General features: G+C 45.5%; 2 protein-coding genes across 4 annotated transcripts; one reads left to right on the forward strand and one right to left on the reverse strand.

Annotated features, from left to right (window-relative positions):
- Nucleotides 1-12,744, forward strand: INPP5E (inositol polyphosphate-5-phosphatase E). Of its 3 annotated transcripts, none has more exons than XM_077836198.1 (11): nucleotides 1-79; nucleotides 2,186-3,264; nucleotides 4,489-4,612; nucleotides 5,496-5,593; nucleotides 6,432-6,556; nucleotides 7,334-7,453; nucleotides 8,579-8,686; nucleotides 8,815-8,976; nucleotides 9,843-9,958; nucleotides 11,238-11,374; nucleotides 12,612-12,744. In XM_077836198.1, exons 2-11 carry the CDS (start codon nucleotides 2,417-2,419, stop codon nucleotides 12,742-12,744), a joined length of 1,971 nt encoding a protein of 656 aa, XP_077692324.1. In that variant the 5' UTR covers nucleotides 1-79; nucleotides 2,186-2,416. The 3 variants fall into 3 exon arrangements, with proteins under 3 accessions (XP_077692324.1, XP_077692326.1, XP_077692325.1); XM_077836200.1 differs by having other exon boundaries at nucleotides 61-79; nucleotides 2,192-3,264; XM_077836199.1 differs by lacking the exon at nucleotides 1-79 and having other exon boundaries at nucleotides 1,848-3,264.
- On the reverse strand, nucleotides 12,245-25,922 carry PMPCA (peptidase, mitochondrial processing subunit alpha). Its single transcript, XM_077836201.1, has 13 exons — nucleotides 25,807-25,922; nucleotides 24,595-24,797; nucleotides 23,538-23,617; nucleotides 23,160-23,242; nucleotides 22,787-22,881; nucleotides 22,154-22,254; nucleotides 21,012-21,275; nucleotides 20,569-20,661; nucleotides 20,093-20,211; nucleotides 19,520-19,610; nucleotides 18,870-18,932; nucleotides 18,235-18,379; nucleotides 12,245-16,963 (listed from the first exon to the last, which is right to left on the reverse strand). Exons 1-13 carry the CDS (start codon nucleotides 25,857-25,859, stop codon nucleotides 16,794-16,796), a joined length of 1,560 nt encoding a protein of 519 aa, XP_077692327.1. The 5' UTR covers nucleotides 25,860-25,922; the 3' UTR covers nucleotides 12,245-16,793.
- Between the last annotated feature and the right edge of the window lie 54 nt (nucleotides 25,923-25,976).

Below are 25,976 nucleotides of genomic sequence, written 5' to 3' on the forward strand. Positions count from 1 at the left end.
GTCAGGGGCGGCCCCGGCCCGCGGCTGCCGAGCGCGCCGGTTGCTAAGGCCGGGCCGCGGGCTGCTCGCTGGACTGGAGGTGAGGGCGGCGCCGGATCCTCCCGCGGGCCCCCCCCGTCCCCGCCGGGTCGCTCGGCCTCTGACTCGCCCCCCTGCCCGTAGGGTGACTGAGCGCCCCCCCCCGCCCCTGTTGGTCTAGACACGGGGTCCCCAGCCCGCCCCCCCCCCCGGCACTTCAGTGTCTGATCACACCCCGCGGGCACTGCCCCCCCCCACAAGTGTGTCTCACTGCCACATCGACAGACACAATCTCTGTGTGCCCCCCACGCTGTGTGTATCCCCCCTACACACAGACACACACACACACAGAGTGTGAGTCCCACACACTGGTGTGTCTCACTGCCACATCGACAGACACAATCTCTGTGTCCCCCACACACTGTGTGTATCCCCCTACATACACACACAGTGTGAGTCCCACCCATACACACACTGCCTGTGTTCTCCCCCCCCCACACAAACACACTGGTGTGTCTCACTGCTATATTGATAGACACAGTCTCTGTGCCCCCCATCTCTATCTTGCCCCCCCCCCCCAATATATATAGACACACACAGTATCTGTGTCCCAGTCCCCATATGCACACACACCTGGAGTGAAATAAGTGTTTTTATCACTAACACAAAGCTCTGGCACTATCAGCCCTAGCTATGGGGGTTCCTGCCCCAGAAAAGGGGAGCTAGTGGGGTGGCCTTTCCTAACCATGCTGTTTAGACTCTCTGTCCATCAGGTCACTGAAAAATCCCAGCCCCTTTGAATAAAAATAGTTTCCCCAGGCTCTGGGAGTGACCCACCCTTTTGTGGGGTAGCATAATGTTACCGTTGAACAGGAATTAAGGCCCAATCTGGAGTCCTTTTCTTTAGCCAATAAAGAAACCCTGCCTTTATTCTCTCCAGACTCTTATGCTACTCCAGTCACCATAGTAGCTTTACTAAAATTTTATTATTTGCATTACCAGCAGAACTTCTCTTACAAGTACCTTAGAAATTAATCTGTGGTATGGTGATTTGAACCCAAGAGTCTCAAAGGGTTTTAGATTATTTTGGTTTAGCTCTAAATTGGTTAGGAACCGTAAAATGAAGTAAGCCACGCTTAAGCCAAAATAAGAGCGGTTTGCACCAGTTCAACAACTTATGCAAGCTTGTGTGCAGGTGAGGCCTACATTTCATAAGGCTCCTCTGAGGCAGGTAAATAGTAGTATGCCCATTTTACAGGTGAGTAAATTTCCTCCGAGAGGTTAAAAGGTCATAAAGCTCCTAGTAAATGTTTGGTGCCATATTAATAATAAATAATCAGTGGTGAATCCAGGAATAGAATATCATTCCAGACTCCCAGCCACTGGAGAACATACACATGTTGACCCAATACATGTTGAGAAGATTAAAATAACATTCAGGCTTGATTGATATTTAACAGGATAACTCTGATAAGATTTGCATTTCACCCCTGTCAGGTGAGACTGTTGAGCAATGCAGTGTAGTACTGTAATTTGCTTGTAGCTATCTGGACAAGCACCTTGCCTTTATGGTAAGAAGTTGTTTTGTGGATCCCAAGATTGTGTCCCATAGAGGGGCACATATAACGCCTAATGCTGCTGCAGCTAAGGGAGAGTCTTCTTCAACTCAGGTGGTAGTGGCCTATGTGTTTTGCAGCCACAGGTCTACCTTAATTGATTATGGTGATATGGGATCATTACAGAACCTAAGATCATTGAAAACTTATTGATTTCTGATGCTGAATGTTTTACCTACCTGTATTATGGAATCAGCACACAGAGTGACCATCTGAAAGCCTAAAACATTAAGGTGGTAACTTGTATGTGATTTTAATTTTCATTTCCTGCTCTGCTAAAGTGAACAAACATCCTGCCTTATAAAACGCATGGTGGGAATTTACTTCCAGTTCTGTCACATACAGCCCTTGGGAAGTCGCTTCACTCTTCTGGGCCTAAATTTCTCCTTCTGTAAAATGGAAATAACACTAATCTTTTTTACAGGGGGCTTGTTAAGGTTTGCAAAATGCTTTGAGATCCTCTGATGGAAGGGGCTATGCAAGAGCATGATTTTATTGTGTTTATAGTATACGGCTCAGCAGGTTGTTACAGTTCTGTTTCTTTTGGGCAGTTGCAGGTTTCTTACCTCTAAGGCTTTTCCAGCCATGCATCTTGCTACTCACATAAATTTCCTGTATTCCTGGCAAAAGACTCATGTGTATTCACATTCCCGATCTCTGTGTTTCGGTTCAAACTCCTGAACTTACCACGCTGCGAGCCAAAACTATTACAGTAAAGGAAGATGACTCTTTGAGGGACTGACTCTATGGAGAGGGGTCCATAGCTGGTACATAGGAGGAGAATGAACCCTCCAAATGGATTTTCCCAGCATGCAGTGGCATGTATTACTTCGAGCACAGCGGGCAGAGTACTACAGGACCAGCAAGTGAAGAAGACTGGTGGAGCTATGAGGAAGGAGGCTGGTGACAGCAGGGTGCTTGCACTTGAGGACCATCCAGACATAGAATCCTTTTTAAATGACACCTTAAGATTTCCCCCTGATGAAATCAAACCCAATATGAAGATTAAATCTGTCACTCCAAAGCCTCCCAGGAAACCCAGGCTAGCGCGAGCATCATCTCTTGATGAGAAAAGCTGGAGGAGGAGGAGAGTGTTTAGAATGAGTCTGGAAAATCTGATCGATCCCAATGAGACAAGCTCCTCCAATGGCTCTCTCCAGGAGTCGTCCCTGAGTCCTCCCACCAGGAGCAGAGTGGTACTCAATGGCGAACAGGGTTCTTTGCACAACTTGCAGGATGCCTCGGAAGCGAGCCCTTATGGGAAGAACAAGGGTAGCATTTCAGATTCCGAGAAACAGGTCTCTGAGGTTCCCAGTGCCTCTGTGGGGCTTATGCAGGGGAAAGAATCTTCAGGCAGCAAACCCCGGCTGTCCAAAATAACACCCCCTCGACCACTGCCCCCCCTGGAACTCAGCGTGGCCTCTCACGTGCTGAGGACAGCTAATAGGATCGACTCAGATTATATGGATTACCAACATTATTCTCAGAGCAGGTTTGAAAGGTTGAGCAGCAGCCTGAGTGACACCGGGCTTCACAACCGTGAGATGGTCTGCGATAGCTGTTCCACAGACTCCATGAAGTCTACGTTCAGCCTGCTCACCCCTCTTCGTGCCAAGGATGTTCGAAACAGGTATATTCTCCTTCTTTTCACAGCAGAGAGAATACAGTATTTGTTACTAGATGGCCCATTGCCTTGCAGAATTCTGTTTGTCTGGAATAAGTAACTTGACCAGTGAGCAAATTATCATTAGTTGTTTGTTCCCTTATATTTACTGTCATGGGAGGGGCAAGTTTTTGAATGGCTGCTTTATGGCAAAGCTCCTCAGAAGAGCAGCATGCTAGGAAGAAACACTGGGGCTGGATCAATGTGTGTCCAGGAAATGCGGGGAATATTTTGAGAGCACAAGCATAACATGTAGAAAGTGCAGTCGCTGGCTGTATTAATCAAGGCTTAGAATCGTAGCGCTTCCTGACACCAACCTGAGCATTGGTCAGAGGCTGACTGGGGATTGCTTGAGAGAATTGCAAGCAGCTTTGGCAGTGCTCAGAGAGCTCTCTAAATGGGATGTTGTAACTGAAAAGAGTGTTAATACAACTTGGCTGTTTAAAAATGTCCTTTCTGGTTTAGTGTATAGTCAGGAAGCTTGCATGCTGTGAAACAGGATGCTGAGTGTTCTGTTCCTCCATAAGAAGACCTCTGAGAACTCCAAGCTACTCTGCGTTGTTTTGTGTGCTTCATATCTTTAGTGTCTCATGCTTATGGCCTGGTGCCCCCTCAGGCGACGATGATCTCAACAGATTTGCCAAGCTAAAGCAGGCTTGGGCCAGCTCAGTACTTCACTTCAGTGGATATGAAAACCCCCAAGGAGCACCTGGTGCTGCAGGAAGTAGTATTAGTGATTCAGTACATTTCATTATTCCTGCTGAGCCGTTACTGACGGGTGCCCATGTGTTATAGGAGAGTGAGTAGAACTGTGCTGCTAGAATTGTTGTCTCTTGACTAAGATATCAAACAACCCTGACCACTTGTGGGTGTTAAAAAACCTTGTGGCACTTTTCACAAGAGAGTGTATGGATCCTGGTGTTCTGGCCAGATTCCTCTTTCGGTGTCACGTCTTCTCTCCCTGGAAGCAACTCAATATTTAATGCTGCATTTCTGAGGGCTGTGAATATTAGCTCGTTTTTTAAAGGAACTTTTAATACACAAAGTACTATACAATGTTAAATATTGTTAAGATTTGGGTCTATTCTTGAGTGATGCAAATTAGGATTCCAGCAACCAGAACATTTGCTTATATGCCTTTTTAATAATATGGAGTTTTTAAAAATTCTTTTCCCTCTCCTTGTTTCACAGAAGCTATTTGGAAGGCAGTCTTCTAGCTAGTGGTGCATTGCTGGGAGCAGAAGAACTGAGCAGATATTTCCCTGATCGGAGCATTGGAATATTTGTGGCCACCTGGAATATGCAAGGCCGGAAGGTGGGTACATGAATCTCCTGAATTTGGCTCTTGGCGATGCATATTTCCCCCTGTGTTTGTTAAACGGACTAGCACCACTGCTTCTTGCGAAATTGTCACTTTCAATATATTTATGATGTTGATCTTCATCTGCCTGAGTAGCTTAGTCTCTATGGCAGCTCAGCCTTCCTCCTGTGTCCTTGGATCCTCTTGCACATGCTCAGTTGAGCAGATGTGATTGTTGTAATGGTGAAATTCTGTGACCTGTAGTATTTGATATATAGCGAGCAGGAAGGTGGGAGCTGCTGCTTTTTTATTAGTATTGTGAGTGCTCCCTAGGGCCTCAATTAGGATTGGGGCCCTATTAATCTGTGTGATGCACAACTGCTTATGGAGAGAATGTCTCTGAAGGGGAACATAATTGTAACTACATCTCTGCACAGCAGAAAAACCTGAGATTGCTGCAGCCAAGTGACTTAGGGACGGAGCCAGAGAGTTTGAGGATCACTAGGTGAGTTCAACGGGGGATGCAGGTTCAGGACTTTAAAGAGGTCTGTATATAGCCTCTAAACTCTTCTTAAATAAATATCCGAGAGAAGTTAAAAATACACACTAGGCCACGGCATTCATTGTGTGACCTTGACCAAAACTCTTCACCCCTCTGTTTCTCAATTTCCATATCTACAGCATGGGTACCATGATGCTTAGCTATGGGGCAGGGAGGTTATTAGACTTGATTAATGTTGAGCGTCTCAGATCTAAAATGCTATGTAAGTACAAAATATTAGCAGTGGTTGTAACTATTTATTAACTCATTCAACTTGAAGTCTTTCTGGATTTTCCCTCCCTTCCTTTTCCAAATGCTAGCATAACGGACGCTGTGCATCTCTTCCTTTTTTTGTAGGAACTTCCAGAGAATCTGGATGACTTCTTGTTCCCATCGGATCCTGACTATGCCCAGGACATGTATGTTGTTGGCGTTCAAGAAGGCTGTCCAGACAGGTAGCAGAAACAGTGTAATGCAGAGCCACCCTTGTCACTTGCTAATCACTGCAGGTTTTTTTCTTCTTTTTAAATTAGTTTTCAATACACCAAAAAACAGAATAGAATTCCCCTTGTGCTTTATTTATATTTCATAAATCTGTGAACTCCTCAGATAAGGAGAAAACGAGTTCTAGAGGGTGTCTTTATTTAACCTCATAATAGTCCTAACCACCTATCATCACCCAAAGTTTGGGCTCGGTACTCCTCTCACTGAAAGCAGTAGCAAAACTCTTGATTTCAGTGGGAACCTTCAGCTCTGCTGCTGACTTGTGTGACCTTAAGCAGGGTCGCTCCCCAGGGTACAGTTAGGCATCAGGCTGGCTGAAAGATGCTGTGGATGTGCATTCATTCTTAGCATCCTTCCAAGAATTTCAGAATGCCCTCTGGCAGTTCCTGTGATCTATTGATATGTAAAACTATGTCAGAGTTAAGTTGCTGCATGCAACCAACAAGGTGCTTACTGTGTTTGCCTATAGGTTTTATACGTCCTCAATTTAAAAAGCTGTTTGTCTTCAGATCAGCCCAGTGCACCATTGTTTTGGTAGAGGAGGTTTGCCGTGAAAACCCTAATATGGTAGCAGTTGCTGCACCCTCACACTGCTGGCTCCCCACGCTGCCTGCTCATTCCATTGTCTTCCTCATCACCATCACCTTCCTCTCATCACCAGTGGGCATCATTGTGGCACCTCCCAAGGGCTACATCTCTCTCTCCTACTGCCCAGAGACTGACAACTCTTCCCTTCCATGTTGTCCTGTAGTTGTGATGTAGCCATGGTGCTTTTGTTGTCTCCCATAGAAGAGAGTGGGAGATCCGTCTGCAGGAGACGCTGGGGCCCCATTACGTCATGCTGTACTCAGCTGCACACGGAGTTCTCTACATGTCAGTGTTCATAAGAAGAGACCTCATCTGGTTCTGCTCAGGTACGTTGTTAATTAAGTGCTGGAGATTACAGAGAGGGAAAAATTGCGCTGTCGCTGTGTGGGACAGGGAGGCTTGTAATGGTGGGTGGAAACCTCAGAGTGGCATCAGTCAAAGGTGTAAATTCTCCTTACCTGCTGAAAGTGTTTGTGATGCCCAAACTCTGATCAGTAGCCTGCCATGCCAAATAGGACCAGGCTTTTTGAGAGCTCCATGGGGGTTGTGAGCGCTAAGCACCTCTTGGGAGCAGAGTAACCTATGTATTTATTATGAACCACAAGCTGGAGGGGATGGCTTTTAGGACTAAACCTCATGTTTGAAGCCTCTGGACTCCCTTCAGTTCGAGGTTCATCTGCCACCAGGGTGGGTGCATCGTTCCTCCTTCTGTGAAGGCTAGATTCCCAGATAGAGAAGCTGAGTGACATTTGTTTTGCTGTGGGTGTCTCGCAGATGCCACCTTGACAGCAGCGGTCTTGTCTGTGCCACATGGACCTTCACAAACCTGTGGCACTTGCTAGGTGTTTTCCCTACGTCCTGAGCCAGTGGTGGTGTGTGTTCCTGCTAACTGCCTGGCTGGGGCCTGGCCGGAGGGCGGGCGTACTGCAATGATGCATGTACAGTTTGTAAAGTGAGCTGGGATCCTCGGAGCCCTATCAGCAACGCAGCAGCCTGATTAAATGACTGCCCCCTCCTCCCTTCCCCACCCTCTTTCCTCCCCACAATGCAGTTTCAATGGGCTTCCTGTAACAGCAGCAGCTTCTCTTTCCTTCTCCCTGCAGAGGTGGAATATGCCACTGTGACCACTCGCATTGTGTCTCAGATCAAAACCAAGGGAGCCCTGGGAATCTGTTTCACGTTCTTTGGGACTTCCTTCCTCTTCGTCACGTCCCATTTCACATGTGAGTCAGTTACATACTTAACACAAATGTCCTGTTTGGGGGGCGGAAATTGCTTCACCTGGCTTACAAGATACTTGTGCCCATTTGCTGTATTACTTACTGCTCTAAGGCTGACTCCGACATGGAGCTACTGTGTTTTGCTCTTGGCAGTGGTAAAGTGTATGAATTCCTTATTTTAATCTCCTCTTTGCCATAGCACACCCCACCATTTAAGCTGTGAGCAAACCAAGTGTAGAATGAACTCCTTGTTGGCATATCTGAACTACTGCTTCTGCCTTCGCTGCGTTTCTGAGATCTGAGCCTTTCGCTCTAACCACACAGTTAAATCCTCCTCTTCTGGCTTTATTACTGTAAGCTCCTCTCTGGTCTTCCAGCACTCACTCTGCCCCCTCCAGTTCATACAGAGAACAGCTGCTAAAATCCTCTTGCCTCTCATTCCATCCCACCTGCTTTGAATCCCTCCACTGACTCCTTTCTTCTCCGTCGCATCAAGTTCAGGCTCCTTGCTTTTGAGGCTGCTGCTCCTCATATATCTCCCTTTGTCTCTCATAGTTTTGTCCCATCCCTATCTCCTCCACTTTGCCAGTGACGCCAGGCTTATTGCCATTTGTCCAGCTCTCCCACATCTGTGTCTCCTTCCACGCTCTCCCTCCATAAAGAATGAGGGCTGGTCTACAAAATGACTCCCCTCTCCTCATTTAAATCTCTTCTGAAGATCACTCCTACCGATTAGGTCACCTCCTTGTACATTACATTAATGGATCCTGAGAGTTAACTGCTCCTACAGGTGGAGGGGTGGTGGTGCATAATGACACTGGATTTGAAGCTGGGGATTGCAGGGTTGGGAAGTATGAGGGAAGGGAACTCACAAACCAAACTTCTACTGACACACCAAATGCTCTGTATGTTATGTCCCCTTTCCCTATAACACCTGTCGCTGCCTTTTTAATTTGTACTCTCTTCAGGGTAGGAACCATCTCATCCTACATGTTTAGAAAGTGCCCAGCACATTTTGGACTCTACCACAATCTACATAATAATGATCCATGGCAATTGTATTTATATTCTGCACAAAATCTCCATCTTTCCACATGAATTTGCAGTGTTTATGCATCTCTCTTTCAGCGGGTGATGGTAAAGTGTATGAGAGGATACTGGACTACAATAAAACCATCCAAGCACTTGCACTTCCCAAGAATGTCCCGGATACAAATCCCTATCGATCCAGCCCTTGTGAGTAACTTGATGTGAACAGAATCCGTGTGTGTGTGTGCGTGGCTAGTGGAAGGATTTGTGGGTTAACTTGCTGCTCCACCCCAAAGCAGAAATTGGGCTGATGGCCGTCTCACTTGGCTTTGCAGCTGACGTCACAACTCGGTTCGATGAGGTGTTCTGGTTTGGAGACTTCAATTTCCGACTAAACAAGGATCGTGAGAGCGTGGATTCAATCCTGAACCAGCATCTGGAAAAAGACCTGTCCAAGCTACTACAGTATGACCAGCTCATTAAAGAAATGAATGATGGTAAGGGACTTGCTGCCTTCCCCTCTACTGCTAGTCCCCACTGACTGGAGATTTCCAAGCATGTGAATGTCTACAGCCTGCTCCTTACTTCTTGAATAGCCACTGAAATAAGTGAGGGCGTTGTCTCTGGGAAGGGAAAGCCAATAGCTTTCAAATCTAATCACACTTCCAAGTAGGGGAGTAGGAATGTGAATTCTTGGGTTCTGCCTGACATTCCACATGCTCCTGCCAAGGTAGTCCATTATTATTAATCACGTCTATTACGGTGGTGCCTACAGGCCAGCCAAGACTAGGTCCCATTGTGCCGGTTGCTGCACGAACACAGGGTAGAAGATGGTCCTTGCCCCGAAGAGCTTACAGTCTAAACAGACGAGAAACGCAGGGCAGAACACACAAGTGAACAATGTGATGGCAGCAAGTGTCGTGTTAATTCCGCCACCTGGGTCCTAGTGCCCTGGAGTTGGGGAGTCTCCCCTGCACTTAGGTGGAGTGTGCCTTGCCTCTCTTCACTGCTCTGTAAACTGGAGAGAATTCCCATCTGTCTCACAGGGGTGCTTAGAGCTGATTGATTTGCAAAGCATGCGGAGGGTTTCAATGGAAGGTACCATAAACATGCCAAGTATTAGTTCTCCAGTCTTTTAAATGTTCCCTTATTAGAGATTCACCCTTAATTTGAACAGACTTTAGCTAACCCCCCAGTTATGCTGTCTGGGTCCGGTTTTGTAGCTCTGTACGTTACTGGTTTAGTTTCTAGCCGATTGGTAAACTGCTTTTAAAATGTGTGTTGTAAACGTCCAGATGCTGTTATGCTTGGTTACTAGAGAAGAATCACTTTGTTCTTCATACTGCCTCCCCTTCCCCTGCAGGGGCTATTTTCAAAGGGTTCCAGGAGGCTGCCATTCATTTCCGTCCTTCCTATAAGTTCGACATAGGGCAGGATAGCTACGACACCACTTCCAAGCAGAGGACGCCTTCATACACGGTACAGGGTTACTTATAAACACGCTTCTGGGGAGGGAATGGACTAACAATCCTTCTTGGCCACTGTACCAGGTTCTCTACTCATGGCTGGGGCTCCTCCTCCTGACTGCATCTGGGAAATGGCTCTGCGTGATCTGATGCCCTTCTTGCCGCTCGGGTGGCCTCTCTCATACTCCAGGGGTTGCGGTGCTTCCTCTTTATGGCTTGGCCTGCTGGCCAGGTCACTAGAATTTCACTGGTGGACCGGCTATCATTCCCAGCAGTCCTCCAGTTCAAGACTATATCAGTTCCCCAGTGGAGAATCGGGGAACCTGGGCCCATGCACTAATCTGGGTTCCAGGTCAGGGAATCTCGAATCAGTGACCACGGTTTGCACAATCCAAAACCTTGCTGCTATTTCCCTGGGCCATTTCCTGCTCCACCTCTACAAGGCTTCCGCTCCACAGCCCTTCTGGGTAAACCCTGCCTTCGTGGCCAGGGCTTCTACTCTCCCTTGGGTCTCCTGCTTTCCCTCTGTAAGCCCAGAGAATGACTGCAGGCTTCCTGGCCTTATACCAGCCCTGCCTGCTCCTGCCCAGCTGCTCTTAGTCTCTCTTAGTGCTTGCTTGTCAAGCCTAGCTCTCCCTCACGTGGGCCTATTTAACCCCTCTGAGCCACATTACAACTTTCCAGGCTAGTGTGGGGTGAACATCCCATCACAGCTGGATAGCAGTTCTGTTGCTCTCTATGGGAGGAAATCCACCTGTCGTGGGTGACTGATGGGGATGCCCTTCCCATCGCCGTGTGTCTACCTGATCAAACAGGCATGCTGGAAACTTCCACATCACCCCAAGCAGAGTGGCACATAGGGGTGAGCTAGGGGAAGGGTCAGTGGATCCTCAGATATATGGATCCAGGATCCCCAGTCCCCTGCCAGATAGGAGGTGAGATGCGGCAGGGACAGCTATCCCTCTTCGAGTCCAGAGGGTCAGCCATGTAGGGCATGGAAGCTCATTGAGAGGGAATTCTCACCAACACGTAGAGCTGTATGCAAAGCAGATCCTTGGGTTTGCAGTGCCAGATATGCATGCTCCAGTGTGCTGCCTCCCTTCCAGGGTGCTGGGGCAGGGGAGAATGAGTCCTACACAGGACTCTGAGTTCCTTTGATTGCAAGGCACTTTTAAAAGTGGACGGTTTTAAATTAACCTGTGTCTTTAGCGAACAAGTGTTTCTCTCCAGAGCAGATAGGCAAAAGGGAGTGACCATCTGTTTCCCTCCTTCTTTCTTTCTCGGCCTCCCAGGATCGAGTGATCTACAGGAGCCGTCACAAGGATGACATCCATGCCGTGAAGTACTCCTCCTGTTCCGTGGTCAAAACGTCAGACCACAGGCCAGTGTACGGGCTGTTCCGGGTGAAAGTCAGGCCCGGCAGAGACAAGTCAGTGACCTGTTTGTGCATCTACACATGTGATCAGGCTGCAGTGAGTTCCTAGGACATGTTTCCTGTCAGGAATTTGTGGCTTATGTTGTCACAAGAGCTCCTGAGATGGAATGAATCCCCTGTAACTCACTGCAGTGTATTTGGGTGATTTCTGTGTAACGTTTGGACCCAGTGCCGAAAACAATAAAAAGCATTTAACCCAGCCTGGCAATAGCAGAATCCCTCCTGCCAGTCCCCTTGGTCCTTCTGAGGGAGATAACTTGAGTCTAGTGCATTTACCACATAAGGATGCTCATCCGAGAGACAGTTCTCATTGCCCTTTATAGAGGAAATAGGGGGGCTGCCCTTCTCCCCTTGCCCAAAACTTCCTTTTCCCCCTCCCTAGAAGTGGTTGCGTTTCAGTAGAGCTAGTTGTCTCCCTTGTGAGTTGCATGCCCAAGTAATTAAAAATGTTAAAGAATCTATAAATTAGAAAACAGTGCTGACTGGGTGTTCGGGAAGTCAGTGCAGTTAAAATTGCTGTTTGCTCGGTTTCAGATGTGGGCAGGTTTGTGCCTGCCCACCTCCAGAACTCAATAGGTGCTCTGTTCTGGGGTGGGTGAAATGTGACCATGTCAACATGATAAATACAGAGATGTTGCTGATTCCATGAAGGCAAACAGGTTTGGTGCATTGCTCCCATTCTTCTGCTCCCTGGCTACAGGATGGGAAGTAATTTATGGGCTCAGGAGGAAGAGGAAGGCTTTCCGATCCTGCATAAGTAAACTCCATCTTAGCCTGCGCGGAACAACGGGGATGAGCTGTGGAGCCGTACACATTTCAGAGTGACTTTTCTTGGAAGTTAGATAACGAGACTCGCAGGACCAGTTAATAGTTAACCAAACATTTATTGTTTCTTTTATCTATTTGACTGACAGTCATATGTTTAAGGGCCCAGTGCTGACAGCCACTTCCTCATGTATGTTTCCCATTAATACTGGAAGTTTCATGCTTAGGTTGAGGGTGTTTCCTTTTTACTATTCAATCTAGCCTCTCCAAACAAGCCTAACTTGCTGCGACGGTAGAGAAACATTTAGTTTCACTTAATGTTAGAGCAACAACCAGATGCCTTAGTCCAAGAGAAAATGGAAAAGTTCATTCTTGCTACTGTTGGGTCCTTCACTAATCATGGAGCTCTAAGCCAACATAAGTTGTGCACGTTGCACAAATCTAACAGCTTTTCTTTATATTTTAGCATCCCACTCGCTGCAGGGCAGTTTGACAGAGAACTTTATTTAATTGGAATAAAGAGACGAATTACAAGGGAACTTCAGAAGCGGCAGGAGATAAAGGACCAAAAATCCAGCAGAGTCTGTACTGTTTCCTGACCTTAAAGCCCAGCAACAAGCTTGTAAGTGGTGCCCTGGAGGAGGATTTCAGACCCAGGCAAAGACGACTTGATTCCATGTCTGCAGAGGTACAGCTTAAGAGGAAGGGGTCTCGGTTTGAGTACCAGTTGCTGTGGCCTGTGCTAAATGTCTTAAACTTCAGCTCTCAAGTTTCATTTGCATGAGCTAATCCAAGGAACTTGAGTGCTTTATTGCTGAAGAGAAAGGGAGTAAATATTCAGAACAGAGGCCCCTGCTTATTCAGTCAGGTCACTTTTAGCAAAACTTCCTTTGCAAGCAACAGGCTGCAGTTAGGTGGTGATTCTGGCCATACCCAAGACAAGATGCCCCATTGGGTGCATTGTATTACGAGCGGTCTTGGATTGGAGCGGTTACTCAAGGACATTTTGCAAAAAGGAGACAATTGTGGTTCCATCTGTTCTATTCAGTCTGTTCCGGATACATGCTTTGTAAGTATCCATCTCAGGAGGGCATTGATGTCAGTTGTTTATTTCTTTCTTTACCTATAGCCAAATGTATTCTGTAAAATACCTAAGGGGACCAACTAGAGAACCTGAGCAGTCTCTCTCCCAGGTTGATGCTTGCTCGTAATAGTTTTGCTGTTGTGGACCTCTGCAGCAAGATCTGTATGGATGTACAGTAATCAAAGTGCATTTGAGATGGCCTTTTAATTAGTATTTATTTTTACTACTTCTGTTGTTGCTAAGGGTGCATATTAATCTCTCAATCGAGCACATGTCCTCAGATAAAGTCAGACTTTCTGAACCAATGTTCATATCATAATTTATGGATCCTCTGCAGTGGAGATCCAGTTTCTACTTCAGTGAGAAAGCGGCTACAAGCGTGCAGCAGCAAGAGACACTGCAGCTGAAATCAGTGGCCTCTGTGGCGTTAATGTGTAAAAATCCAGCAAAAAGTGATTTATGGTAGAAGTAAAAACTGCACTAAAGAAAGCTACTTTGGGGTGGGAGAAAAACGTGTTTTGACCTTTGGGAGATATTCAGAGCAAGAACCAGGAATCAGAATAACTCAGTTCTGTTCTTTCTCTGATTCTCAGTTTGGAGAAGTTATGTCCCCCGCGTTTCTCAATCAGCAAAATGTGGATTCTTCTGGAGGTAAAGGCACTCTTAAGTGTCAAGTATTACACTGGTAAAATGTACGTGACAGTTAATACAGTAAAACTTCTCATGGGCATACCTTGCTTGAATCATTAGCTAAAGCTAGCACTTTTTAAACCACATTGCTACTGAAAATACAAAGCAAATGATTTGGAGGAAGCTCCATTGTAATTAGGTATTTTGCAATCACCTACTTCCACAATAAACCTTTGGATGAAAAGATATATTTTAGAACATGAACAATATTGTGATCATTCCAAACTCTGAGAAGAAAACCTATGAGAAGTACTACCCTTCATTAGTAATAAATTAATCACCTTTTCATGTTTTCAACAAAAATGTTGCTCTCAGTAATCGTGTATCAATGCCTCCTTGAGCAAAACTTTCATTGAGGTATCTGAGGATAGAATTGTTGAATGTGTAGGAGAGCAAATGAGAACTGGCTGCTTTATGGAAGGAACATAAGGCTCAATCCTGCAAGGTGCTGAGTATGCCAACCCCGATTCAGCAAGACTGAAGTCTGGGGGACTACTCTCATGCTTAAAGTTGAGCACATGCTTAAGTGCTTTGCTCAACTGACCCGAGCACCATATGGAACTGAGTCTTTAATGTGTCTCCCCATCCCCTTTGAAAAACACATCAGATTTTGGTTTAAGTGATATTTTCATACTGCAAACATAGCCTAGAAATTAAATTATAAAGAAAAGTCCAACTTTCTCTCAGTTTTCAGCATTTTTGTGTTAAAGCACCTGTTAGTGTGTTTTCTGTCCCAATTTCTGTTTACAAATAAAATGAGGAACAGATTTACTCATACCTCAAATGGCATGGTTTCTAAAATTAAGCTTGTTACTGAGAGGTAGATTTCCTGTAGGAACAGTACTAAGCTATAAAAGGGACCTTCTGCCCATGTGCCATAAATCCTTTGCAGAGAGAGTGAAGGTTCCTGGGTATGTGCAGTAGTAAGAAGATGCATAGCCCTAAGCCTATGGGACCATGTACATGCCAAGATAAATAGCCCACAGAGTGAGACAGAGCCTCTGAATTTAAAACCATCTCTGTTTGTGCACAGGACAGGTCCAGCCATCAGTTTTAGTCATTTTTTTTTTGGTTCCTTAAAAAAAAAACCCAACAAAACTGTGCACCTTAGCTAGAGCCAGCTTTGTTGCTGAGCAACAGCAGAGCTGAGTTCTGGTCAGAGCTGTGACATGGGCTTACTGCCCGGGTGGCCTAGGGCTAATCATGTCATCTTTCCTCAGCTGTAAAGGAGGACACGCTTCTTGCTTGCCTTGCTAAGTGTTAATGGATTAGTTTAAAAGCACTTCATTAACTATCAATTTAAAAGCCTTCTAGAAATCCATTAAGAGTTGATAACTTTCTAAACTGTCATAGTCACTTTGCTCACTTACTAATCACACCCATTCATTTCATTGCCTTTATTTGTTTCCTTGACAAACATACGCACCACAACTGACAGGACAAAGCGGTATGTTTTACAGCATACCATAGGTTCAAAAAGCGGCTGCATTTTGTTAGTATTAACACCACCACTTTGGGCATGTTCTCTGGTCCAGAAGCATGCACAACTTCCACTCACATGAATGGATGTTATGTGTGTGCAGCCAGTAGCTGCCTCTGAACCTTCTGCTCAGTTTGATCACTGATGCAGAGTCATTTAATGGCAGCACTGAACAATTTCACTAATTATGTCCAGAAAGGTCAGAAATTTGTATATAACTGGATATTACATCTCACCTGTCAAAGGTGATGGTTTCTTGTGTTAACCCTGTTATTGTTGGTATTCTTATATGGATTTCTTCTTAATGGCTTTTAGTAAGAACCAATTACTTTCAAAACTAAGCTCTTAATACAAATCATTGTCTGTTTGCTGACAACATTTAATTCAGCTTAATCTTTCCTGGGGAAATAGGCAGTTATCAGGGGAAATAGGCAGTTATCAGGGTAAATTGCTTTTCTGTTTGCAAGAAACAAGGAGTTGCACTTAAGATTCAACCTAATTTCAAGGGAGCACTGTGTGGCCACATATCTACCACCCCACACCCTTCACAGGGGGATCTGTCTGAGAGCACAGCATTTGATGGAAAGCTGTAACTAAGTAAGTATGTTATCCATGATACGTCTAAACAAGAACATGCAGCAATCTTGTTCAGATTATTGAAGGTATTTTACAAAAGCAGCCAATATTTACATTTTAAAATGAAGTATAAACTCAGAACTTTGTCATGGGGACAGATTGTTCTAGTGCCCTCCCTTCAACTTGATTACAGGTTTATATATTCTCTGGACTAAGAAGCATCACATTAGCACCTTACTTTAGCAATACTTGTAACAATCCTCCCCAAGTGACAGTATTACTACTCACAGTCTACAAGATTGGAGGACAACTGATTTATGAAATGTAACTCCACCTAAATCTATTCTTTTCATAAGGAACACAACACATTTTGGGCAACAACCACCAATGCTCAGACCTATCAAGAAAAAGTAACATGAACACACTTCCCTTGCAATACTGGATATTTAAAGCAAGTGGTAACTGTAAGATCTTGGCTAATTCATCAGTATGTGTAGCCCTTTCACCTGTAGTGGTTTAGGTTTGCTTTGCCACACTGTTATTCAAGGTGCCAAGAGAAAGGCCTACACACACAGCCTTCCGCGGAAGGCAGAAGAATTTATTGATGGCCAAAGTGGTCATTCAGAGCTGGGTCCGCTCTGTAAGCTTATACCAGCATGAACGCTTCACATTCTGAACAGCTGACGCTGTCTCAGCTACAAGAAAAGTTCCGTATTTACACCATGTGCATGTAAATATTCTTTTTTTGCAGTGACATAATCCAAAGAACAATATGTATATAAAAAGTAAGTTTCCTGTTCTATACAGCATTTGCTGCTTTATCGAAAAAGCCGATACATCCTAGGTAGCCGCCCATCCTTACTAGACAGTGCTGCTTGAATGTGTTCATACGTAGGCAATTCCGTCAAGTCACCCAGTGCAGCCACGGCTGGTTTGTTACGAAGCATTTTAGCGACCACTCTCTTAATGTCGTTGGGTTTCACGTTACCTGCAGACGATGACAAGAGCTATTTCAAATGCATTTTAAACAGAGATAGAAGCTTTGCCCTGAAGGCAGAATAATTTCATCGTGCTGGATCTATACTTGGAATGCCTGCATTTTAATCCCAGCTCTGAAACTGTGTGTCAGATTTCTCCTTCTGTCAAACGGGAGCACCAAGCTAGCTAGCTCACAAGCAGTTGAGGGTTACTTTGTAAGATGCTTTGAAGATATTAAGTTAATTTATTACAAGTATGCCCAGTTAAAGGGGGACAGGTTCACAACTGCATTTCCCTCCGATTTGTAACTGTTAAATAATTGCCACAATTGTTCTGAGATCAGAGAAAACTTTTTTGATAGTGCTTTTGTCAGGCCAGTTCTGCTGGTCAGTTGCTCTGGTTTTGGTACACAAACCAGCCCATATCACTCACGCACTACGCCCCACCCAAGAGGGCCTCTCTCAGTAATGACAGCAGCAAAGCTGAAATAAATTGAGAGGCAACACAGATGATAGAAGAGACAGGAATGGGGAGGAGGGGCAGAACTGGGCCTAGGTCTGTTCGCAGGGGCTACTCCCAGGGCTGCCCATAAAAGCCTTATGGGGCTGGCTCTTAAAATTAATTTAAAAATCAAATTGATGGTGTCTCTTTAAGCCTTGCTTAGTGTAAACACACCCTAGGGCTGCGGGGGCAAAACGAGCACTTCCATTTGCACTGTCACCCTCCCTCCTAACACCCCGTGAAGTGAGAAAGGTAGTAATTCCTGTTCTACAGAGGGGGAAACAGAGGATCAGAAACATTAAGTGGCTTGGCCAGACACAGAGCAAGTCCATGCCACAGCTGGGATGGCCTGGCTTCCAGTGCATTAGACAAAAAGGGCCTAATCTGAAGTCTTTCCGTTGATTTAAATGGGCATTGGCTCAGACTTCATTGCCTCACTAGTTACATTTGCTGTCTATATTTGAAATACCATCAGCAGCAAGGTGAGCTGGGAATTTGCCCCAATACTGACAAACAAATATTTAATCCTTAGAGCGACTGCTGCCATTGAGGGATTCCGCTGAAACTTCCCTGCTCCCCACTCTGGGGGTTAAGAGCCTATAAGAGTCTCACACTGCTGAAGAGGTGGCACCCTACCAAAAGGTCCTGTTTTATCAAGGACAGGATTTAGGCGTTTAAATCCTCCCACCCGAACTCGCGAGGTGGCTCCTGCGCGAAGGTATCAGCAGAGTGCACCTACAGCCCAACATGGTCAGCGCAAAGTCAGTGGGGTTTCCTCACCGATGAGAGAGCACAGCTCATGAGGGAGCTTTCTTGTGTTTGTTGCCAGCACTTGCCTTCCTACATCCTCAAAGATAACTGGCCGGGATTCTAGGTTCATCATAAGCATGGATTTCAGCTGGGTCTTTGCTCGCTCCAATTCTACCTGTATGGCAACAAAATACAGCAGACTGCTTTAGACTGGTCTCAGGACTGGCAACTGCTCTACCTGCTGTACACAGTCATCATCCTCCACGAATAACTGGGAGACATCAATATCTCATTCTGCTGTCAGCATAAGTCTGGAGCTGGGGGTAGTCTAAAGAGGTGGGGTTTTTTAAAAGGAAAAGGAAGGTGCTTGGTAAATTAACGGAAATGGTTCCAAAATGAAGTGGCGTGAAGTCAGGATTGGGCAAAGGGTCCCTTCTTCTACATAGATATTTGACACCCGTACACACAGAAAATTGATCTACAAACACCTGCCTCCTTGTGGAGATGCTCTTGTGATTACTAGACTATTAAACACATGAAACATAGTCAGTAGAAAATGTACATTCAAAATCTTACATATGAAATTCATCAGCCTAGCTAGGGCCCATCACCATGGTATTTCAGTACTGAGACTATGTGCATAAAACAGAGCTTGGGCAACTTGCCTCTCCCACTGCTCCCGCCATTAAAATGAACTCTCTTGTGATTATTTCCACCATTTCTCGGACCTGTAAAAACAAGCGAGTCTTTGAAAGAAAAATAGAATAATGCCTGCCCATTCTCTCAGCTCGGGTTTAACCAAAAAGATGAAAAACCAGCAATCAGCAGGTGACTTTCCCTTTTCTCCTTTTGGAGTCTGAAAAATTCAAACCCCTCCTTCGCTGAACTGCATGAGTACAGGAAAATTGTAGTAGGGCACCACAGAAGCAATTCCCATCACTGAGAATGGAGCTTTGCCAGAAGGGGAGTGAGGCTGTGCAGAGCACTTGAGCCATTTGGGGAAGAGCAGTGGGTCAGGAATACATAAACCCAATTCATCTTTATACATAGCTAAGTGGGAAAATAGGATGCTCTCTTCCAGAGTAGTGAACTTTCACAATGTCAGTAACATTTTACAGTTAGAATTGGCCATTATGAACATACAACCCCACTGCAAAATAACGTACCCTATAGTTGTGAATGACAAAGTTTGATGTGTTATATGCAACCGATAACCGCTTAATGATAATATGGAAAAAACGACTATCTGAAATTAAGTCAGCGACAGACTTACCTTTTATGAATTTATGGCTTGGGATATAGAAGAGCCACGTACCTGTCGAGGATCTGCACTGGCATGAATACACAAGAGACCTGTATCTTCATAACTGTGATGGTAAGAGGTTGCATTATACATCCAGTGATGCCTGTAAGTACAAGAACATGCATCTGAGTACTCTCTAACTAACAAAAGACAATACACTCCCTGCTTCATCTTCAAGATAGGATTCCCAAATGCTGATGGCAATTCGAACCGTCAGTCCAAGAGTCAGGAACATGTCTCCGCTCCCCTGATTATTTTCTTCTGTGCATGTCTGCCTTCTACTCCCCTCCCCACTGTTTCAACAGGAGGAGGATACTGTGCAGGAACAGCTGCATCAGCTGCTGATTTTCACAATTTTCTCCCCCCTGTTGAAGACTTGGGCCAGTGGAGGATGACAGGATCCCCGGGCACCTGCGTGCTCAGTTGAACGACACCCACCTCCTCCCAAATAAGCCATGTCTGGCTTCTAAGAGCTGATTTTTAAAAACCTGGACATATTTAGGCTTTCAGGTGAGGCCTTCTGTTCAGGGCCCTCATCAGAGACGAGTCCTTTGGCAGCATTCCTTGAAAGGGAGGTAAACACACCTGTTGAGCACATTAAGATACAGACGGGTGAACATGCCCTTGCCAGGCCCTCCGGCAGAAAAGGAGCCACCGCCTCCCATCATCATGTTTAATACAGCGAAGGGAATGAAGTCTTCCTCCTGAATCACAGTGAGAGAGTCAGTGGAGCTGCAGTGCCTCTTGGTGCTCAAAGGGAAGTGGAAGAGGGAAAATACCAGAGAAATGCCCCGATGAACACAAGAAGCCGTGCAAATATTGGTGCATCGCTCCAAGGTCTAGCTAGCGATGCATGTGAGAGCACACTCCGGCATTGAGAGTCTGATGGCAAAACCTTTCCCAGCCTCCCACCAGGCTACTGCTGAAAAAGCTCCCTTGCTACCTGCATGCGTCTGTACTCTCAGACACAAAATAGCTCCAACTTTTGAACAATGACATGGTTGCTCAAGGTTTTGCTAGTTTAGGGTGTGCACAGCAGTGACTTTTGGGACAGTGCTTACCAAAAACGAGCAGCTTTCTAACCCAATCATGATGTGGGTCAGCTCAGGGATTGGGGTAGGACCCAAACTCACATCCGACATGTCTTTTTCAAGCTGTGGGGAGAGAACAAATTAGGATTGAATTTCACCTTCAGAGCGTGGCCTGGTAAATTACAGAAATCAAACGAGTTGCCCAGCAGCAGCCTCAATGGGCGCACACAGCTGTTAGAAGTGCAGGCTTATGAACTTGCATCTGCACAGTAGGCAACTGCATGTACAAATGAGCACTAATGTAATTAGCTGTTTTGTGGGTACAAATGCTGCTTATCACAAGTCAAGAGGTGCCTTTTTGAAAACGAAGACCTACCACGATGAATGAAATCAAGGGAGTTCAAATCTATTACTGTACTTTAACACAAGAGGAAGTTGCATGATGCACTGATTAGTTCTTGCTTTTATTTTACCTTGATGATTCCTCCTGTGTACTGTGCAACGGATTTGTCAACTTGCTTGGGCTTCTCGCTTCTCCACACGGGATCTACACCAAGCAAATACTTCCTGGCACACTCGACCAACTGCTCATGCTCTATCCCAACCCCAGCCAACACCATCCGGTCAGGTGTATAGTAATTCTGCAGATATGAATGGAGCACTTTCTGATCCATTTTCTCTATGTTTTCCACGGGGCAGAACCTGTTGAGTCCCACGGTGTTCTCCCTGTAAGCTGCCTATTGGGAGGGTGAACACACAACCACCCTTAGTTTAGAACACACAATGCTTTGTTCTCCCTCAAAATTATGATGTGAGCCTTCCTTTGCCCCTTTGCGCCTAGGCTAATGTAGATGCAGTAAGAGAGGGAACACATACTGAGCATCATTTCACTTGTGCCCCACCCGCAAAGATAAGTTATAGCAGGAGAGGATTGGGTAACTGTCAGGTTTGAAACATTTAGACTAACTGGACTCAGGATCAACAAAGCCCTTCATTCTTTTGAGGAAGGTACAGTAAACTTAATGGACTCAATGTACATGGCACTTCTAGAGGCTTTAAAAATCCAAGACCCTGTCTGCTGTACATGGATATTAATGATATCATGGCCCTGTTTGTAAGAGCAGGGATTTGTCCAGTTTCTATAGCCTATACTTTCAGGGGCAGGATCCCGCCCGCCTCAGCAGAACCAGAGCCCAGACTTCAGTGGTACTAGATGAATAGCTTGGATCCTTGGGGAGAAAGAGCACTACATAAATGTAAGTCATCATCCTGAAGGTGGAAACAGGAAAAACAATGGAATGCTGGAAACAGGAAGTTCTAAAAGAAGCATGAAGTCCAAGTATCAAGCACACTTTACAAAGATGGCAGTGTGAATAAGCTCTGGTTTATGTTGGAACCTTAACTGCCCCTTTCTTGACTTTGTACCTCATGCAGAATATAGGATTTCAAAATGGAGGTGTAAGCAAAATGCTCCCCAAATTCTATGTTAGCATAATAAAAGTGTGTTTATAGACCAGATAAAAAGCACCAGTGAAATTAAGTAAAGGGTGAGAAAGAAACTGCATCACATATTGCAGAGAGCAATGTGTGCGAGACAAACCCCACAGCAGTTTACCGCATGTATCATCTCAGTTAGTAGCGGCTCTGGATCAGGTCTCATATTCAGATCTTCGAGCTCAAATTGCACAGCCATTCGAGTCATCTCAATTTCTTCATCTACAGCGAGATAAAACAAAGGCTATGAACCACTGTCCAAAGTATTGAATAGGTAATTAACTCCCTGGGTCCTGCACAGACAACGAGGAGCACCATGGGATGTTGGCTCCAGCAGAATCTCTGAGGTCCAGAAACAAAGAAGCCCAAATCAAGAGGGGTGGGGGAAAGAATCCATACACACTATTCAGTCCTAAGTAAAACACTGAGGCTGATAGGAAAGCAGCAGTAGATTGAATCCATTTTCAGACTAGGGCAATATTATTCTTTGTTCATCTTCTCAGATGAAAGCAAACAGTCTAAAACAAACCCTGTTGCTAGAAGGAAGTGGAAATGACTGGCCTGTCTTATTAGCATATTAACTTTCATAATAAAAACATTCTATAGCAATTTAATGTTTGCTCTAATCCAATACTCAACACAGACTTTGTAAAGTCTTTAAATCAGTAGGATGTAATGAACGATAGTACTGAAATAATTTTGTCATGTGATGTCTAGGTATCCTTTCCTGAAACAGTGACTCAGATTCTCACACCTGATAACCTGGGCTGTAGTACTACATCAGCCAGTAGATTCACCACAGTGTCTAGGCCTTTGGCATCAGCAGAAACAGCATACATTGTGGTATCCCTGCAACACAAACAGATGTTTTGCATTCAGTTTACAAGTGGAATATATGAACTCCGGGCAATATTTGCCCATTACTTTGAAGATGGTAAAGTGCTAAAATTCCTTATTTTATGTTCACACTAGCATCCTTATTGCAATTTGCTACAAAGAGATTACTCTTGCTATTCAAAAACAAAGTCATTGTTGTTGTGGAACAGAAAATCAAGTTCAGTCATGTGTCATTGTCAGCAATCATGACAACTATTCATGCATAGGGAAATACAGAGTAAGATTTGTACCTTGATGCCTGACAATCACAAATACCCCCGTGCTTTTCCAAGGTGAGAAGAATTTCATCTTTGCTGCCAAACTGGGCTGTAGACTAACCAAAAGGAAAAAAAAAAAGTGTTAAGGCTTATGAAATGTGTCTATTGACCGTTTGTTAGTGTGATCTAATAAACTGAAGCACTTTTCTTTTTTTCCCCACTTGAAGCAAATAAATACTTGAGCTTGAGCCTGAGCCGCATTCCTTGAAGTCAGTAAGAATCTTGGGTGCTCAAGGAAAGCAGACTTGGGCCTTCTGAGAATAATTACAGCCACACTAATAACAGGTTAGGTTTTTTGTAAGTATTTAACACAGAGGCTTTAGGAACCTTATCGTCACAAACAATACTTACAGAGAAAGCCAACTTTTCCAAAAAGTGTGAAATGCCGCTAAGGTATTTTGCTTCATGTCTTGATCCTGAATTTATAAGAACTTACATAAAAAAAAATTTTAAAAAGTTAATGTTTATCTTAACCCCATAGCCTATTCACTGGTTTTACAAGCATGAGAAAGCATACGACTAGCGAAGACCACCTCAATTTAAAACATCATAATTTCAATGCATTCGATTATTTCTAAGGTTTCAGAGTAACAGCCGTGTTAGTCTGTATTCGCAAAAAGAAGAGGAGTACTTGTGGCACCTTAGAGACTAACCAATTTATTTGAGCATAAGCTTTCGTGAGCTACAGCTCACTTCATCGGATGCATACTGTGGAAAATGTCTTCTGCAGTTTCCACAGTATGCATCCGATGAAGTGAGCTGTAGCTCACGAAAGCTTATGCTCAAATAAATTGGTTAGTCTCTAAGGTGCCACAAGTACTCCTCTTCTTTTTGCGATTATTTCTAAGTAAATATTTAACTACCATATCGCTAAGGACTTAACTTCACTGCAAATTTCATTTGCGTTATAACTCAAGTGTTGCTCCCGTCCCCACACAAAATCCCTTGACTCAAGTGACGTGCTTTTAACTCAAGTTGGCTGGCCCACTGGGGTATAGGCCAAAACTCAAGTTAACGCAACTTATCAGCTGCCAACTCTGCCACTTGGTACAACTCTAGTGTTATTTTGCAGTGTGGCTGCTCTCGCTTGAGCTAGGCTAACTCAAGGGGAGTAACTCAAGCGTAGATAACTTAAGTTAACTGTGCAGTGAAGACAAGCCATTAGGTATGTCTGTATTGCGTTGGTACCTAAATACCAAAGCTGCTCCCAGTTAAGTCAATGGGAATTTGGCCACTGATGCCAAAGCAGGATGTGGGCCTCTATATACAGTAGATCCAAATGCAATGATTCCTAGATTCCAAAGCCAGAAGGGACAATTGTGATCATTGAGTCTGACCTGTATAACACCAGTCATAGCACTTCCCCTGAGCAGTGAGACTTGCCTGCTTGAAGTCATTCAGTACTTACTGCCTACAGTACAGAACTGTCCAAATTTGTTTTGTGACGCAATCCGCAGTCCGTTCTCTAGCGTTGTAACTTTGGTTTCAAATTTCTCCTGTCCGTCAACCGTTGCGAAGACAGGCTTAGGCACTCCAGGCAGAGGAGAAGTGAGAGGGACACTGGGGCAGCCACCACCACTGCTGTATTTTCTGTAGGCTGCCAGGCCAAACCTAGACCAATCATAGACATTTGTATAAAAACACTAATCAGTGCACCGGACCTCAGTTCATCAAACAGGCTTTTAGTAACAATTGAGAGTGGATGCTTTGACTGTGAAGATTATGGCACTTCCCTACTTTGCTAGAGTGTTGAGAAGATAAAAATTCCCTCAGATACCACAGTGCTGGGGCCCACATAAGTACTTAAGTGGATACATGGAATCAACTGGCCCTGACCTCACTAGTGACAGTCATACTGCCAGAAGGTTGCTGAGGTTTCCAGTTCTGTCCATCAAGGGCTGTTCAATGTCCAGCAAACTATGAAAGAGGCTAAAATGTTCCCACAATCATGTGGTTGAGCGAATGGGCTTCCAGCCAAAGGAAAGCCCTGCATGATGCCCCAAGGGAAGGAGGCTGGGTAGATGAGGTAGACAGATATGCTTTCATTTATGCCCCCTTATTTATGGGCAGGTCAGGACCCATGGGGATCTTGTGCGGTCACTGGCCGAAGAGCAGCTAGGGGTGTGCGGGGTCCTGAAGGCAGCAGCCCGACATAGATCTTGGGGGTCCCTGTCAGAGGAGAGCCTGGGGGTGGCACCCGGGTTCTTGGAAAGGTGATGGTGAAGCAATTAGGAGTCACTGAGGAGTGGGTTTGGGTGGGGGGAGGTTTCTGGCAGGGGAGGGGACTCTTGGGGGTGTCTGGCAGCGGGCACTGGGGAGGACCAGGATTCTTGAGTCTCTGGCAGGAGGAAGAGCTCGGGGGGAGCAAGGGCCTTGGGGCCCCTGTCAGAGGAGAGGCTGGGGGACTCTCTGGGGGAAGGGTTATGGGTCACTGATGGACGGAAGGGTGGGGAGTCACTGGAGACTCCATGGGGGGGGAAGGGTGAGGGATCACGGGGGGCTCCATTGGGGGGGAAGCTAACGGGGGGAGTCATTAGGGGGCTCCAATAAGGGGGAGAGTGAGGGCCCACGGGCCGCTCTATTCAACTACTCTTCGGGTGGGGGAGGAGGCAGCTCTCACCTGCGAACCGGGCCCCACGCGCCACCCCGAAACCGCACCATGTTCGCCGCCATCTTATGTCCGGGAAGCCCCGGCCTCCGCCTCCCCTTCCGCCCGGCTGCCCGGCACGGACACCGCGCGGGGGGCGCGGGGAGGAGCTAAGCGCGTTCGGGGGCGGTGCTTGCTGGTTG

Source organism: Eretmochelys imbricata, chromosome 16 (genome assembly GCF_965152235.1).
Source record: "Eretmochelys imbricata isolate rEreImb1 chromosome 16, rEreImb1.hap1, whole genome shotgun sequence".
Lineage (NCBI taxonomy): Eukaryota > Metazoa > Chordata > Testudines > Cheloniidae > Eretmochelys > Eretmochelys imbricata.

What these genes read in the sequence shown, in the direction of transcription:
- PMPCA (XM_077836201.1), bottom strand. Translation starts at nt 25,859, where the DNA reads ATGGCGGCGAACATGGTGCGGTTTCGGGGTGGCGCGTGGGGCCCGGTT. An exon ending in ACTACAGCCCAGGTTATCAG is followed by an intron (nt 22,255 to 22,786) that starts GTGTGAGAATCT and finishes ATCTCGCTGTAG; the next exon opens with ATGAAGAAATTGAGATGACT. An exon ending in TGGCGGGAGCAGTGGGAGAG is followed by an intron (nt 18,380 to 18,869) that starts GCAAGTTGCCCA and finishes GTTGCCATACAG; the next exon opens with GTAGAATTGGAGCGAGCAAA.
- INPP5E (XM_077836198.1), top strand. Translation starts at nt 2,417, where the DNA reads ATGAACCCTCCAAATGGATTTTCCCAGCATGCAGTGGCATGTATTACT. An exon ending in CCTCATCTGGTTCTGCTCAG is followed by an intron (nt 6,557 to 7,333) that starts GTACGTTGTTAA and finishes TTCTCCCTGCAG; the next exon opens with AGGTGGAATATGCCACTGTG. An exon ending in TCCCTATCGATCCAGCCCTT is followed by an intron (nt 8,687 to 8,814) that starts GTGAGTAACTTG and finishes TTGGCTTTGCAG; the next exon opens with CTGACGTCACAACTCGGTTC.